The following is a 16,867-nucleotide window of genomic DNA, read 5'->3' as shown; positions in this document are numbered from 1 at the left end:
GGTGCAACCACACCTGTGGCTGACTACCCAACCAGCCTCTCCTGGATGCTTTTAACCCCTTTCTGACTGGAGCGGGGTGACTGCACTGCTACAGTTGGTTAAAGCCTTGGTATTCTGTCCAAGTAAAGACGGACAGTGAATAAGTGCTGTGTGTACTCTTTGGGCCCTGTCCTGTAAGATACTGAGTGTCCTAACAATTTCAGCTGGAAAATGTTCAACATCTTCCAGAATCAGGCTGCAATGCACTAAGATGTGTTGGAGTGAAGAGTTGCAGGAGTAGTAAAATTTGTATTTGAAAAGAAATGTAACCATCAAACTTGAAACGTTAATGTGAGAAGAATAAAATATATGGTTGCTTTACCATGATGCTCTTTCTTTTAACAGGGCAAAATGAGCAGCATGTTGTCTGTCACCTTTCTGTCCAAACTCGAGGCAATTTGTCATACTACATAAATCAGCCAGTGAAATGTGTAGTGGTCAGCTCTCTAGTGACCACGCAACGAAGGTTCAAAGGTCTGCTACTGTTGAGCAGGAGTCCTCTGGCTAAACCCATCATAAATCCAAGTTACACTGACTTCTGTCCCAGGGATTTGAATGTAACTTCAGAGAGCACTGTAAGTCCTGTAACTAAGTAGTAAATGGTGGTAAGGGATGACAAGTGAGCAAATTATTTTACCAATTTTGCTAAATTGTTAGAAAAGCCATCCCAGTATTTGGGTGCTCACTGAACGTAGTATTGGGCAGTTGAGCCAGGTTCAAAAGCATCTTTGAGTGCCAGACTGCATGGAGTTGATGAACTTTGTGCCTAGATAAGGGGCTGAACATATGTTCAGATGCCTCTTTTTTGTTTTGATTTATGGCACTGTATTGATATCTGTTTTAATCAAGAAGCACTCCCTTTCGCTGTTTGGTGGAGAAATATCTGCTTAGGAGTTGAGGGGTTGGTGGTAGAAAAGTAAAACTAAAGGAAGGCATGGGAGACCTAAAATCCTCTCAGTAGCAGCCTTCAGGTCAGGGGTGTGCTGTGCAGAGAGAAAACTCAGTCTCAGAAGTGTGTGCACTCTATAAGCTCTTCAAACTGAGGGCACGACAAGAAACACAAACTGAAAGCACAGAAACTTTTATTGATGACTTCAGTTAACAGAACATTATTTTTTTCCCTTTAGACTTCCTACATGAGAGACTACAATGCAGATCAGAAGAAGGCTATTGAAACTGCTTATGCTATGGTGAAGGAGCATCCAAGACTTCCCAGAATCTGCCTGATCCATGGGCCACCTGGGACAGGGAAATCAAAAACTATTGTTGGACTCCTGTACCGTATTCTGACAGAGGTAGGTGAATATGGTTACATATTCCGTCAGGCATTCCACCTTTGCTCACCAAAGAGAAGCAGTGAAATGAAGTAGTTGGCGACATGAACTAAATGTAATTATTCTTAAAGTATTTATTGTAGTAACTACTAGAGAATATAACTCATTCACTTTTATTTGTTTGGTACTGAATAAGAGGCTGTGAATTTAATTGGCTACTAGCTGTGACTCTGGTATTGAAACACCACATGCATTTTGGAAAATAAAGTTATTAATTCCAGCAATGCTTGAAAAACAGAATGCATAAATCTACTTTGCCTAGCTGTTGCATAGTTAGCAAGGTAAGAAACCTGAGTCATCTGTCACACTAAAATCATCACACCTGTTAGTTTTCGTGTTAACTCCCTATACATTAGCCAAATGTATCTCCATTAAATAGAATTCATGCCAATACTTTGCAGTTTAAGCAGAAGTCACTGTTAAGATTGGGTGGTTCCCTGAGAGAGGTCCCAGTAAAGCAGTCTTCCAGATTAACCATATCCTGTTTGAGAGGAGTGTACTGTCTAACTTTTGAAATTAAAAATCTGGACTAGACTGCTGGTTTTGATGTCTTGTTTATTAACCTGCAGAGGTCTGGGAATGAGAATCCAGCTCAAAACTTGAATGCCAAGATCAAGCGAAACCGTGTTCTGGTTTGTGCACCATCCAATGCTGCTGTTGATGAACTCATGAAAAAGATAATCTTGGAATTCAAAGAAAAATGCCAAGACAGAAAAAATCCTTTGGGTGTGCAAGTTTATCTCCATATATAAAATGGGTAACATTGAAGGAGAAAAAGGAACTGTTTAACCAGGATGCAATTGCTTCATATCATCACTTATTCATAAAGCATGTGTACAATTACAGTGCTATACAAATAAGAGTAAGATATGTTCTCCCCACAGAAGAACATAATCAGTATGACCTCACACTCCCTATTGATTGCTTTCATATGTTTCTCTAGAATGTGCATGGTATAACTTGTTTGTCAGTGACTATATTGCTTTAATAGCAAGCACTTACAAAACTTTGCAGCTTGAAATCACTATCATTGACCCTTTTCCTCTTTTTGTGTTAAAGTATTAATACACTTTTTTCTCAGTATGGCTCAAAGGCTTGGATGGACGATTTCCATCTTTATACTGAAACTATTGGAATTTCCAGCTCTTATCAGTTTGAGTTGCCATTAAAGGTCAGGGTAAAATGTTTTTGCAATATATTCTGGAGTCAGTTCACTTTGTGGTTCTATTTTCTCTCACTGTTTGTGCTTGTGTGAAATTGACAATGTCTAAGCAAAGGGAGGGATTGCTCTCTACTTTGGTGGGTCAGTGTTAGAAAAAGTGAATTACTAGCAGGGAATATTCCAGTACAAAGGCAAAATACTGCTGTCAGAACTGCATGCACTGTTTTTTAAACATGGCTTCACTGAAGCTCTCAGGGATTCTTCCATATAGCTGATGTTTACTCCATATTCATGTGCCTGCATTTCTGACTGTGATCTCATAGCAGATATGTAAATGTGCATCAGAAAATGCCCTTTTTAAATGAGAAATATTGTAGATAATGAAGTCTAGCATAACTAGCTCCTATCTTGAATCTGCGATCTGAAACTGTGATTTATATACAGGAAATTGTGGAGATATAAACTTAGTGCGACTAGGTCCAGAAAAGTCAATAAGCACTGATGTCCTGAGATTCAGCCTGGACAGCCAAGTTAGCCACAGGATGAGTAAGTAACATGCAAAGATGATTACTTTAGTTTCCTTTATAAGAATATGGTCTTGAGACTGGTTATGCGATGTGCTCAGTTCCACTGGACACAAAGGAGAAACTTCATGAAGGCAGGTATTTATAGAACAGCCTATATTATGCCACAGTGCTTTTATAAGGAACTTGTTTTCTCTACGGGCCTAAAAAGGGGGACACTGTCAATATAGATTTGGCCTAAAACTTAAATTTTGTATTTTTTTAAAAAAAGTAAACAGCTTTTATAAGGCCAGTAGATTTTTCCCGCAAATAAAAATCTACTGAGAACATTTGTATTTAAACAAACGCTTCAGTAGCATTTGAAATCTAGACACTGTGGCATTTAAAAGCCTGGCTAATAAATAGAAAGGATACTGACTTCATTGATTTTCGTTGTCCAAGGTGAGAAATGCAGGAAGTAAAAGGAGTATAAACAATGTCAAGTAAACTGGGCGCCAGTCCTTTCATTCTTAGGTGGTGCTAGTCACATAGTTTTTTTTTTTTAAAAAAAAATTGGTCTGTAACATTTAAATTTCTCCTTTTAATTTCCTCCTCATTTTATTTTCATAGACAGGGGACAACCTGGCCGTGACCAGGATATTCACAGGAAAAAGGAAGCTCTAGATCGCCAGCTGGACAGTCTCTCTCGGCAGCGTGCCATGGATAGATGTGATAAGAGGCAGAGGGTAGTTTAATTTTGCTTTGTAGTTTTTTTCATACATCTTCATTTCCGTGGAGGCTCAATCCACAAGAGTTCTTCTTTCTAAACCGAATATACCTTTCTCAATTGTGATGGGAAGCAACGTTTTCTTTCATCCCTCCAAACACATGGCACTTGACCAATACTGTTAAAATAAGCCAGGAATTAATAGCCTTCTACCATAGAGGCATTTGTCTCTGTCATTTAGCTGTGTCAAAGTTCTAGATAAGGCAATGTACACACCTGGAACTCTCTAAGGCAGTTTGCAGGATCCTTCATTTACTTTGTGGTCAGCTAGAGGGAATAGTCCCTTCTTGCTCACTGTAATTGGCACTTAAAATCTTTCATGAATTCATTTTCTTGTGTGTTTGTTTTTTTTACCTTTAACCCTGGAATTGGATACATATCAAGCAGTGTTGTTATGCTAAACAATCAGTTCCACTTTTTATTCAGCTGTGACACTGATTAACTTTCCCAGACTTCAAGAAGAGCTGCATGTAAGCTTGAAATCGTCTCTCTCTCTCCAACAGAAACTGGTCCAATAAAAGATATTCCATCACCCACCTTGTCTCTTTACATATCAAGCAGTCAGACAAGAAACATTTTTATGACTGCTTGTTATACTTTACTTAAGTCTCCCCTCAATTTTTGCTTTAAACACTTGGCATACCTGTGTGTTGCAGCTACTTGATAGTAAATTACAGTGCTTAGCTTCATGGAGACAAGCCAGTGTAGTGTGTTTAGGAATCTAAATATCTTATGTTGTCAACAGCTCACAGTTGTGTATCTTTTCTAAGAAACTGTTGTCTGCATATACACGTACACTTAGATATTAAAAGGCTGTAAGTTGAACATGTTTAGATGTATAGAAAACCTTGAGGCCATAGGAGAACAAAGGAAATGTGCATTGTTAATTACTCTTGATACGAATATTCCAGTTCATATCTTTCTTTCAGAGTCAAAAGTTAGATGAGGAAATTGCCAGACTTTCAAGAGAGCGGCAACAACTCACTTCTCAGCTGAGGCAGGTAGGAATCTTTCCTCAGGGCAACTCTTTAAAACAAACTTAGTTAATTTGTATAGATGCATCATTTTTTCATCTCTTACAAAATAGATGGTTCTTGGTTTTGAGGTTGCTGGGAGGATTTAAAAGTAACTAAATAAAACTTGAGTGAAAATCCAGGTACATTCTGCTGGCAGGATTTTACAAAGAAACAGATGGGAAGTGTGTTAAAAATGTAACATCATTAGTTTAGGGTGAATTTAAAATAATGAACAATCTACCCACTTGAGCATTGTTAGGAGCAACAGACTCTAGGGGAGACATCTATTATATATGAACTTTCCCTCAGGACTCCTTCCCTTCACCATCCTGCTCCTAAACATCTGGCTGAAATACACTTAAATGTTTTTAAGCAAGTCAGCACACAGGAATTGGGGGAATTACTTGGCTTATGGAGAATGATGAGGTTATGTAAAGTAATTTGATATGCTCTTAGAGGTAGAAACACACTTTGATGCTGAGCTCTTTTGCCAAAAACAGAAAATAGGGCCAAACTACAGGCAGCTATCCAAGGTATCATGAAAGCTGGATCTGTAACGGATATAGGCTGTTCATGACTCCCTACTTTGTCCTAAGGAGTTAAGGAATGTGGTGATGGTGAACTAATTCTAATACAACAATTGTAAAGTCTGGATTGCATACATACAGACATAAAAGTACACTTTCAATGAAGTTTACATCCTGTACAGCAATGTCTTGTAAACTACATAGAGATATTGTTGTGTTTGGGAGTTAGTGAGAGCAAAACCTTAGTCAGGCAGACTAAAAATATTTGTTTCATGTTCAGTTTCTTTTGGTATGAGCTAATATGCCTCCAAAGGAGCTGACTTTAGTGTAACCATATGTTTAGCTGTTTGAATTGGCCAAACCGGTAGATGCTGTTATCACAAGTCAAAACAGATGATTAAGACCATTTTAAATCCGTCTAAAAGAAGCACGATATTACGAGTCTTGCCCTTGTACCCAAAGGTTGGAGGGCGCCCTCAGGAAGTGCAGGCTAGCATCATCTTGGAGTCCCACATCATCTGTTGCACATTGAGCACAAGCGGAGGCTTTCTGCTGGAGTCTGCTTTTCGCCGGCAAGGACTTGACCCTTTCAGCTGTGTCATTGTGGATGAGGTCAGCAAAGCTATTAGTAACTATAATCAGTTTAGTATCGATGGCAACAGCTGCAGCATGATATTTGGAAGGATGGAGAAACATCCATTATAAAGCTAACGTTTTTTGTTGCAGTCTTTCCTCAACACTGCTTTGTGGCTTCTGATGATGGGCTCTCCTCAGTGCCAGAGCCAGACCATAATCCCCAAACTATGTTCTCTTCTGCTTAAGGCAGAACACGATAAGGCTACACACACTGTTTGTCAGCCAGGGGCCTGAGGCCTTTGTAGATAGGCCTTTTTTGTCCTAGTTATAAATAGCAACCATCTGAGTCCATGTTCTATGATTTAGCAAAGTCTGGGAGATCCCAGACCCATGAAAGACGAGAACAGCGTCAAAGTTCATTACTTCTGTCATGTATCTGTTACTCAGGTGGGAGATTAATCTGAATTCATCTAAACCATTGGTTTTCAAACTATGGGGTGTGTCGCTGTGTGGGGGCACAAGGACCTGACTGGTTCTGAATTTTGTCTTGTTTCTTCAAAATATTCCTCTCACTACCTGAGTCTTTTGGCTCACCTGCTGCCGTGAGGTTCTAAGAACAAGGAGGAAGGTTGGACTAAGGGAGTGTGGCCCCTCCCTTTGCAGGAGATGTGCGGGCGGGAAAGAGCATTCCAGCTCACTCACCTCTCCAGAGGCTGAAGTGCATGTGTCCCCTTGGGGGGTAATTCTTGCCTGCCCATGCATGTGTGCTTGGAATTGCACCAGAGCCAAGGGAGCCTGTAGCCTGTGAGTGATTTTGGGAGTCTCAGGGGTGGGGACCTGGCTTCCTGCGTATCCCAAGAAGGGGATGCTCATGGGCTGGGGAGCAGCAGGTTGCTCTGGCCAGGATGGCCTCCCAAACCACAGAAATACTGCAGAAATACTGTTTCTTAGAAGGAGAGGGATCCACATGGGACATGAATCTCTGAAGGTGAGCACAGCAAAAAAAAAAGTGGTGGAAACTTTCCAGATTGATGGGTTATAAATGTTTCTGTTTAGAGAGCAAGGAATATTTGCTTTGCATGTAATTTCATATTGAGAGCAATTTATTTTAGTCGTCTTCGCTCAGATTTCTTAAGCAAAGCAATATTCCTTCTTTTGTTTTTTTTAACTTTGAAAAATGAATTTGTTGGGTTATTCTGAGTACGTTATAGGAAATGTAACACTTATGTTTCCTCTTTTTGGCTTACAACTCCTACTTCATTTATTCCTGCTTGTGTATATGAAAGGCAGGGCAGTCATGTGAGGTTGAAACTCTGATTCCATTGGCTCATCGCTGTAGTAAACTTGTCCTTGTTGGAGATCCCAAGCAGCTGCCTCCTACTGTAATATCTATGGTAAGCAGATTGTATTTGTACCTTTGGTAACGGAGGTGTATAATGGAAATAGTGAAAGGACAATAATGTCTAGTAGCATAGACTGCATAAAAGTATGTAATCAAGGCTAGATGGGACAATTTGAACATAAAAAATACAAGGGGGAAAAGGATGGTCCAGTGGTCAGGGCACTAGCCTGGGACTCAGGTGATCAGGTTCAATGCCCTGCTGTGCCACAGACTTTCTGTGTGATGTTGGTCAAGTAAGTCACTTAGGGTATGTCTTCACTGCAGCTGGGAGTGAGCCTCCTGACGCAGGTAGAGAAACTCACCCTAGTGGGGCTCACGCTAGCTTGCTAAAAATAGCAGTGTGGACATTGTAGCTCGGACTGGAGGTTGGGCTCTATATTCCTATCTGTATGAGCCAAGAAAGGGGAAACATTAAATGTAATTCATACCGCACATTGCTTTTTTACCCCTGAAACTGCATGTTGGAAACTTTTCTTATTGGATAGATTAATAAGAAATATAACCTCTTTTTTTTTTTTTCAAAAGATCCACTAACTATAAAGCTTCTGACTGGTTAATGCCAGTAAAATTCTGCTGAAATGAAGGTGCAGACTTACTGACAAAATACAAATTGTGAAAACTAAATATAAATATCTGTAACGCTCTCAAACTCAGTGTCTTGTTGGTGAGTTAAAGGTGTGAAAACGAATGTACAAAGCTGCAAGTTTAAGCCCATATTGGATTTGTTATGATGCACCTAACTCCACAAAAGTCAGTCCTGTGTTTTGCCTCTGGCAGAAAGCTCAAGAGTATGGCTATGATCAGTCTATGATGGCTCGCCTGCACAAACACCTGGAGGAACAGATGCAGCAGAATGTTACAGGGAAGCTGCCCGTTTTACAGCTGACTGTACAATATAGGATGCATCCTGACATCTGCCTCTTCCCATCCAATTACATTTATGGCAGGACTTTAAAGACTGACAGGTGGGTCGCATTCTGTTTGTTTTGTTAGTAGGGGTATTCCAGCAAAAACTTAACAGCACTTAGTTATTTCCCCACATATCAATCAGTGTACTCCTTTGCCCGTAGGATTTCTTTCCAAAAGAGGGAAACAGATGTTTGCATAACTGGTGTGGAAACTCCCATAGCCTTCTTCCAGCTGTTGTCTTGGGCTCATGAATTAACTAGATCATAATCTCAAAGACTGGGCTAATTCTCTATCACCAAGAGCTCGGTTTCTTGCCTTGGTATACATTGATGGCATAAGGAATTATGGAATCTAGAAGAGAAGCTGAAAGTCTCCTGAGTTTTTTTACCTGTCGTAAATAAGTGATGTATCAATTCTCATAACTCTTGATGGTTGCAATGGTGATAATTACAATTATTTACAGAGCAACAGAAGAGAACAGATGTTCTTCAGATTGGCTATTCCAGCCATACCTGGTCTTTGATGTAGCAGATGGCCACGAGAAACGGAATAATGAGTAAGTTCTCTATTCTCCTTTCCACCAAAATCTAAATCTGCTGGTATAATTAACTGCAGAATGATTTTTCATACATGGAACGTAGCCAAAGCTCCATTCTGAACTAAAGACCTGATGTTGACATTCAGTAGTGGGAGAACATTGTTGCTCAGGGCACGAGTTTGGCATGTCTCTGATATAAATATATTATCTTGCCTTTATAAAAGGGCTTGGGTGTAAGTGATTGTATATCTGAGTAGAGTCAGGGCTATCCTTCCTGATATAGTTATCTTGTAGTGAACCAGAGACCCTGTGAACAGCCTGTTTACTATCTGGAATGAGTGTCATTAACTTTGTCAGGTTTTTTTTCCTTCTAACTCTTTTCATATCCAGTTTGTGACCCACTTACCTTTCTGTGGGTGCAGGGTAGTGTTTCACAAGTCTTTAAATGTAGTGGTGTTTTTAGTCAAGGTCACCTGCCCTTTCTTCTTCTCTCTGCTAATCTCCAGGGCTTTCCATGGCTGTCCAAGGTCAATCCATGGTTACCTTTGAATGGCTCCAGTTGCTCCACATAAAGTTTGCTGGCACTTAGGTCTTCCACCATGGTTTGTGCTGAATCTGTCTGAGTATGGTTCAAAGCACTATTGTCACAAATACTTAGTTCCAGAGAGTGAGTGGTAGTGTCTGACCATCAAATGGCTCTACTACATTGGTCGAGGAAACAACGTTCAAAGAGAAATCCCAACCCACTTTCAATTTAAAGTCCTGCTGTCTTCTAAATAAAAAAGCACACAATACATGTAGCACTGACTGTTTGGACTTTCTCTGCTATGTCTTGCTCCTCATGCTTTCTTCATTCCAGTATTCAGACTGCTATCTCAACTGTTTTGTATTGTTCTCAGAGAACAAACTCAGAACTGGTAGGTAAGGTCCCATGGGAAGAAAATGTAAGGGGAAAAGAGTTCAGGAGAGCTGGCAGTTTCTCAGGGAGACAATATTGAAGACACAACTGCTAACAATCTCAATGTGAAGGAAAGATAGGAAGAATAGTGTGGCTCCATCAGGAGCTCTTTAATGACCTGAATATCAAAAAGAAATCTTACAAAAAGTGGAAATGTTGACTAATTGCAAAGGAGGAAGTACAAAAGAATAGCACAAGCGTATAAGAACAAAATCAGAAATCTTTAAATACATTAGGAGCAAGAGAAAGATGAAGAAAAGTATAGGTCCTCTACTTATCGGGGAAGGAGAGCTAATAACGATGACATCAGGAAAGCTGAAATGTGTAATGCCTATTTTGCATCAGTCATCTCTAAAAAGGTTAATGGCAACCAGATACTCAACACAAGTAATATTAACATCAAGGGGTGAAGGAATTCTACCCAAAATAGGGAAAGAACAGGTTAAAGACTATTTATTTAGATAAGTAGGATATATTCAAGTCGTCAGGGCATGATGAAATTCATCCTTGGGCACTTAAGGGCCTAGCTGAAACAGTCTTGGAACTGTTATCAGTTATCTTTAATAACTCCTGGAGGAGGAGTGAGGTCCCAGAGGACTAGAGAAAGTCAAACATAATATTTATCTTTGAAAAGGGGAACAAAGAGGACCTGGGGAATTATAGACCAGTCAGCCTAACTTTGATACCTGGCAAGATACTGGAACAAATTATTAAACAATCAATTTGTAAGCACCTAGAGATAATAGGGTTATAAGAAATAACCAACATGGATTTGTCAAAAGGAAAAAGCAAAGCCAAACCACCCTAATTTCCTTCTTTGACGGGGTTACTCGTCTACTGGATAGGGAGAAGCAGTAGATGTGATATATCTTGATTTTTAGTAAGGCATTTGACACAGTCCCACATGAAATTCTCATAAGCACACTAGTGAAATGTGGTCTACATGGAATTACTATAAGATGGGTGCACAACTGGTTGAAAGACTTATCAATGGTTTGCTGCCAAACTGGGAGGACATACCTAGTGGGGTCTTGTAGGGGTCAGTCATGCGTCTGGTACTATTCAATATAGTTATTAATGACTTGGATAATGGAGTGAAAGTATGCTTATAAAATTTGCAGATGACACCATGCTGTGAGGGGTACAAGGAATTTGGAGGGCAGGATTATAATTCAAAATGACCTTGACAAATTGAAGAATTGGTCTGAATTCAACAAGATGAAATTCAGTAAAGACAAGTGTAAAGTACTTCACTTGGGAAGGAAAAATCAAATGCACAACTACCAAATGGGGAGTAATTGGCTAGGTGGTAGAACTGCTGAAAAGCATCTGGGAGCTATAATGAATCAAAAACTGAATGAGAGTCAACAGTGTGGTGCAGCTGCAAAAAAGGGCTAATATCATTCTGGGGTGTATTAATAAGAGTGTTGTATGTAAGGCATTAGGTGGTAATTGTCCCATTCTGCTTGACCCTGGTGAGGCCTCAGCTGGAGTAGTGTTCCCAATTCTGGGCTCTCTCCAGTTTGTCCAAATCTTTCCTAAAATAGAGAGTCCAGAGGAGAGCAACTAAAATGATATGATGTAAGGTTTAGAAAAACTGACCTCTGAGGAAAGGTTACAAAAACTGGGTGTGTTTAGTCTTGAGAAAAGGTGACTGAGGGGGGGATCTGCTAAGTCTTCAGATATGTTAAGGGCTGTTATAAAGAGGACGGTGATCAATTGTTCTCCATGTCCATTGACAGGAGGACAAGAAGTAATGGGCTTAATCTGCAGCAAGGGAAAAGTAGGTTAGATATTAGGGAAAACTTTCTAACTACAAGGGTTCTTACATTGGAATAGGCTTCCAAGGGAGGCTGTGGAATCCCCATCACTGGAGGGTTTTAAAAACAGGTTGGACAAACTCCTGTCAGGTTGGTCTAGGTTTACTTGGTCCTGCCACAGTGCAGGGGGCTGTACTTGTTGATTTCTTGAGGCCCCTTCCAGCCCTACATTGCTGTGATGCATGGGCGCAAATATAAATAAGTGTTCATTTTGTGACTGTGGAATTTAATCCCTTGCAGCCTGGTTTGGTGTCCCACTAGCTGCCATCTCACATTGCTAACTCTAGCACCATTTCTCCAGACCCCTGTGACCTCACGGACTTGCTTCTCCCTGCTGAATTCTAAGGGTCTGCTGTCACAAGACACACTTGCTCCCTTCCTCTATAATTTCCCCAGGCATTAGAGCTCACATGGGATCAATAACAGAGCCTTTCACAGGAGATCTTCCCCACTGGTGTATGTCAGCCCTATCTTGGCGGTGGCTTATAAGTGCTTTGCAGCATCTTTCATCCAGAGATCTCAAAAGGATAAAGCATGAAGAGGCACAGTAAATCCTAGCACATGAGCTGTGCTAAAGTAGTGAGTTTAACAGTATGTAAATGGTTTTGATGTTGTTTTTCTTCCTCTTTATCTTGTTCAGCTCTTTTGCTAATCCCCAAGAAGTAAAGCTGGTGATGGAAATAATGAAATTGATTAAAGAAAAAAAGAATGATATTGGTTTTCGTCACATAGGAATAATCACCCCTTACAGTGCACAGAAAAAGATGATTCAACAAGAACTGGACAGAGAGTTTGGCAGGGGCAGGTAAAAATACCCTACATGTTCTACCTGGGACGAAATCCTCTGGATGGAGGATTTCCTTTTGTATTTCCTCTGTCAAATATTGCAGTAGGTTAGAAACTGTAATCGTTAAAATTTTTTTGTGCTGAGAAAAAGTACTGACAATTGGCTGCAACTGGTTAAGCTATTACAAGCATAGAGCAGCATTCAAAGCTTTTTCTCTTCATAGTGCTAGTGAGGTCCTTGGGTACCATTCTCTAGTTTGGATCTCTTTATGTGATCTGATTTATACAACTGTTCAGAATAAAGGTGATTAAAGAGCACACTTCAAATGATTCCTGAACTACAGTGAACCTGAACCACATTCTGGCATAATCTTGGCGTCTGAAAAAGAAAGTGAATGTTTTCAGAAAGGAGGGTCATGCACTGTATCTTTTTTTTTTTTTTTTTTTTTAAGAAATAGTTTAATTTACAGCATGGATTATGTTAAGAGGTTAACCTTTCATAAAAGTGCTTAGGTTATTGGGATAAGCACTTGGTTAAAATCCAAAGATGAAAATTTTAAACAGCTCAAAATTCCTCTTTCCTAGAGCGGGAGAAGTAGACACAGTTGACGGGTTCCAGGGTCGACAGAAAGACTGCATTATAGTGACGTGTGTAAGAGCGAACAGCACACAAGGGTCAATTGGGTATGTCTTGCCCTTTTTTTTTAAAAAAAAAGAGGGGGGGGATTGGTGACTTGAAGTCTGCACACACCTAGAGAGACTTTATTTACATGTGTTCTCTGCAGAATGTCAGTAAGAGAACATCAAGGAGATAATATCTGTCTGGTGTTTTTCATCTCTGCCAAATTAAGCATTCTAATGGTCACCCCTCCCCACTGATCTCCTAAAAGTGGTCTGGACAGGGGGTGCTATAGAAATACCTAACTCTTATGTAATTCTTTTCTTCAGTAGATTTCCAAGCACTTCAAAATATTTACTGTATTTCTTCTCTTAGTGCCCATGTGAGGTAGGGCAGTATTATCCTCATTGTAGAACAGGAAACTGAAGCACACTGGGGCTAAGTGATTTGTCCAGGTTCTCACACAGAGTCTATAGAGGAGCAGGGAATTAAACCTGAGTCTCCCAATGCCAAGTATTATAATAATCTGCACTGAGCACAGATTAAATTGCGTGCATCCTTTGGTTTGCCATTTTAATTGTCTGTTTAGTTTGGACAGATATGATACACAGCCATCAGTTACCCAGGTATCTATCTTCATGCTGTTAGCTCTGCTGTGCAATCTTACAAATTATATTCATATGGCTGTGTATTGTAACTTTGTTGATATGCTGATCTTCCTTTCTTTAAAAAAAAAAATCATTCATGATTATGAATGAAAGTGACTTATTTATATAGCACTTCCAGTGCCAAAGTATTGCTAAACAGGGAAGTGGTTTATAAATAAGATTCAGAAATCCCTAATCTAAATGATTGTTTGGGAATGGGAGCCAGGTGTAATTCTGGCGCTGTTACTGGCTGGCTGTTACCCTCTTTGCTTCAGTTTGCCCCTTTATAAAGGTTACAAGCTCACCCAGCTGTTCAGGCTTTATTTGTACATTGCTTTGGCAATAAGATGCTCTTTAAGTTCTAAGGGCTTGTCTACATGAACAGTTAGACCGCTCTACCCTGCGCTAGCCTGCTACAGTCTAACTGTCCCTGGGGATGCTGCTGACATACATTAACAGTTCATTAGACCGCTTTGATCTATCCTTCTTTGAAATGGGACTAGCTGAAAGCGCTCTAACAAACTGTTAACATGCATCAGCAAGGGTGTATGTGGACAGGCCACGGCTGGCTGGTGTGGTGTAGAGTCACACCCCAGCTTGCTGCAGTCTAATTGTTCATGTAGGCAGGCACGAAGTATTAATCACTGTGGTCTCTTCAAAGCAGGGTCCAACCACCTTGGCAAGGTGTTACAGGAAATTTGCACCACCGCTGCCTGTGCTATAGATTATTGTGTAGTGAGCAGAGGGGCTTTGATCTTCAGGGTAACCAGTCCAGCAGTGAATTCACTGAAAAAGTGACCTACAAAGGGAGCAAAACCCTGTCCAAGAAGTGACACTGAAAGGGTATTTCAGTGGGGGGAGAAGGGACCCCTGTAGATTTTTTTTTACCTTAAAACTATCAGGAATATCAAGCTGTGCCTTCCCATTTTTTAGCTGGAGAACCGCATGGTGTCTACACTAGGGAATTTTACCTCAGAAATTCCCCTGGTGGGAGCCCTAACATAGGCCGTTCTCTGGGTTGCCATGTTTTTACTATCGTATGTGTGAAACTTCTGAAGAATAGGGTTCATTAACATGCTGGTAACACCAGGTATTGCTGTGGGACCTGTTTGGCTAAATTGGTGTTAGCCGTGACGAGACTTGTTTTTGCAAAATTCTTTGTGTAGAGTAGGTTCTGGAGTTGGGAGCTTTCTCAATCCTCATTGGAGGAGGAGGAGTGGTAGCGTTATAGTCTTTAACAGAGCTTTTTTCTACAAGGCTCATCAGGAGTTTGAATTAAGTAGGTGCTAACAAAAATTGAACTTTAAACAATGAATAAAACCTGTAATTCTAACAAATTTATTTGAGCATAAGCTTACGTGAGCTACAGCTCACTTCTTCGGATGCTGTAGTTCACGAAAGCTTATGCTCAAATTTGTTAGTATCTAAGGTGCCACAAGTACTCCTTTTCTTTTTGCGAATACAGACTAACACGGCTGCTACTCTGAAACCTATAATTCTGTTATCTGTAGAGTCCTCTGGCAAAAATAGGGTAGACAAGATCTAATATTTCCAATGTGAAAACTTTTTTGTCAAGGAACAATAATGTCAGGTCTCAAAAACCATGACAAAGCAAAAACGGCACCAACAGTGTGTTTCTCCTTTGCAGGTGACCTTAAAATAAATAAAATATTCAAGCACAGTGCTGAAATATTAAATAGAACGTTTTCATGTTAATCATACCAAATATTATTAATCTATTTCAGTTCAAGTCAAAAGGAAGCTCAAAGTCTTGACAGGAGAAATAAATTTGATCTCTTCCATCTGTGAGTCTATGCAGGGAAGGGAAGTGGCAGAGGGAATAGGAAGACTTTGGAGACTGTTTTAAGATGAAAGAAGTAGTGGCTACCAGGAGGGACTGGAGATATCATTGAGAAGGGAAGCAGCAGCAGTAGAAGCTGGGGGGAGAGATATTCTCTACAGGGGATTGAAGATGGCAAAGGGAGCCTGGGTAACAACCAAAGTACCTTGTTTAGGTGAGGGCTGGCTGCTGTAGTGGGAACAAGGAATGGAGGAAAACCCACCTTCTTTGTAGTTAGCTTTTTTTTTATTTCCGCAATTGTCACTTCTTAAAAATAAGAACTAAAGTTCAGTTAAGTGTGTTGGAAGAAATAGTACAGCAACTTAATTTTGTTTCATTATTTAGGTTTCTGGCAAGTCTTCAGCGTCTGAATGTTACAATTACCCGAGCCAGGTACAGCCTCTTCATCCTTGGAAGATTGACAACGTTAATGGTAGGTACAGTGTTGTAGTCCGGTGCATCTCTGCCTGTTCTCCCTGTTAGTTCAGGTCAGGAATGAGAAAGTGAAAGTCATTCCCAACCCATCCTTGTGTGAAAGAGGAGTCTGTGTTGGGATAAGGTTGCTCAGTTAAAGCAATCCAATGGTCTGAAAGCTACTCTTGGGCGGAGTCAATTGTCCTTGTGTAATACACAGCCACAGAAGGCTTTCTGAAGGGAGAACTGTATCCATTGTTTCAAGCCAGGTAAATGAGATGCTGTTCTGTAAAATGGCTTGCAATAAAATTTATCAGTAAAAAATACTGAAAGTATGAGGGGGTAAATCTTCTTCTCAGTGGCAGCATGAACGAGAGCTGGCACTGGCAAGCTCCACAGCCTGAGGGTCAGAATCATCCCCTTTCTTCCCTCCAAAGCCAAACAATAAACCAAACGAAGCTGCCTTCCTCAGTCCTAGTGACTGCTTCAGATAGGGAGAAGACCAGAGGACCTACCAGCCCCAAATACTCCCCAGATCTGCTCCCCATTCCGTTTTAGAGCAGAACTGCATAATATCTACTGACAGGGCCCTCCATGCCTGAGGAAGAGTTGGTTTGCCGCTCTAGCACATGTTGAGAATGCAAATTAAGCATAAAGAGGCCAGTTTAGTTCCAGATACTGTCTTGTTGATGTTGTCCTGTTCACCCCTTTGCTTCCAGAATTTGTTAGATCCTAGGCATGGTGGCATAAAGTAAGGAGGAAAAGGGGAAGATCTTAGCTTATTTCATTGGGATCAAGTGTACTGCACTTGGCCAGTTTTGCGGTTATTAGTCGGCATTGTAATAAGAATCAGGACTGCTGGGACAGTTTAACTGCTGTAGCTGGCATTTCTCATTCAGCAGAGAATCAGTAAATGTCCCTGTTCTCATTATATCATTGTCCTTGCATATAGTGACTTGTTTCTAATATAATCAATCTAAGAAACCATTA

At 40.4% G+C, this 16,867-nt stretch overlaps 2 protein-coding genes across 5 annotated transcripts in view; both read left to right on the top strand.

Moving 5' to 3' along the window:
• Positions 1-16,867, top strand: part of TTF1 (transcription termination factor 1) — a 250,404-nt gene that overhangs the window by 55,510 nt on the left and 178,027 nt on the right. The gene's annotated exons all lie outside the window — the stretch shown is intronic.
• Positions 1-16,867, top strand: part of SETX (senataxin) — a 41,196-nt gene that overhangs the window by 19,470 nt on the left and 4,859 nt on the right. Inside the window, exons 11-24 of one of the 4 annotated variants that reach the window (XM_077835986.1) lie at positions 385-614; positions 1,167-1,334; positions 1,943-2,099; positions 2,980-3,081; positions 3,669-3,784; positions 4,755-4,826; positions 5,831-5,980; positions 7,231-7,338; positions 8,124-8,311; positions 8,719-8,811; positions 12,212-12,376; positions 12,943-13,041; positions 15,369-15,428; positions 15,809-15,896. In XM_077835986.1, coding sequence (XP_077692112.1) covers positions 385-614; positions 1,167-1,334; positions 1,943-2,099; positions 2,980-3,081; positions 3,669-3,784; positions 4,755-4,826; positions 5,831-5,980; positions 7,231-7,338; positions 8,124-8,311; positions 8,719-8,811; positions 12,212-12,376; positions 12,943-13,041; positions 15,369-15,428; positions 15,809-15,896 — 1,796 coding nt within the window. Of the gene's footprint in view, positions 1-384; positions 615-1,166; positions 1,335-1,942; positions 2,100-2,979; positions 3,082-3,668; positions 3,785-4,754; positions 4,827-5,830; positions 5,981-7,230; positions 7,339-7,871; positions 8,103-8,123; positions 8,312-8,718; positions 8,812-12,211; positions 12,377-12,942; positions 13,042-15,368; positions 15,429-15,808; positions 15,897-16,867 lie in introns of those variants that run through there. The other 3 variants (XM_077835988.1, XM_077835987.1, XM_077835989.1) reach the window with 3 other exon arrangements.

This window comes from Eretmochelys imbricata, chromosome 16 (genome assembly GCF_965152235.1).
Source record: "Eretmochelys imbricata isolate rEreImb1 chromosome 16, rEreImb1.hap1, whole genome shotgun sequence".
In the NCBI taxonomy this organism is placed as follows: Eukaryota; Metazoa; Chordata; order Testudines; family Cheloniidae; genus Eretmochelys; species Eretmochelys imbricata.
This window is presented reverse-complemented; position numbering and strand designations above follow the sequence as displayed.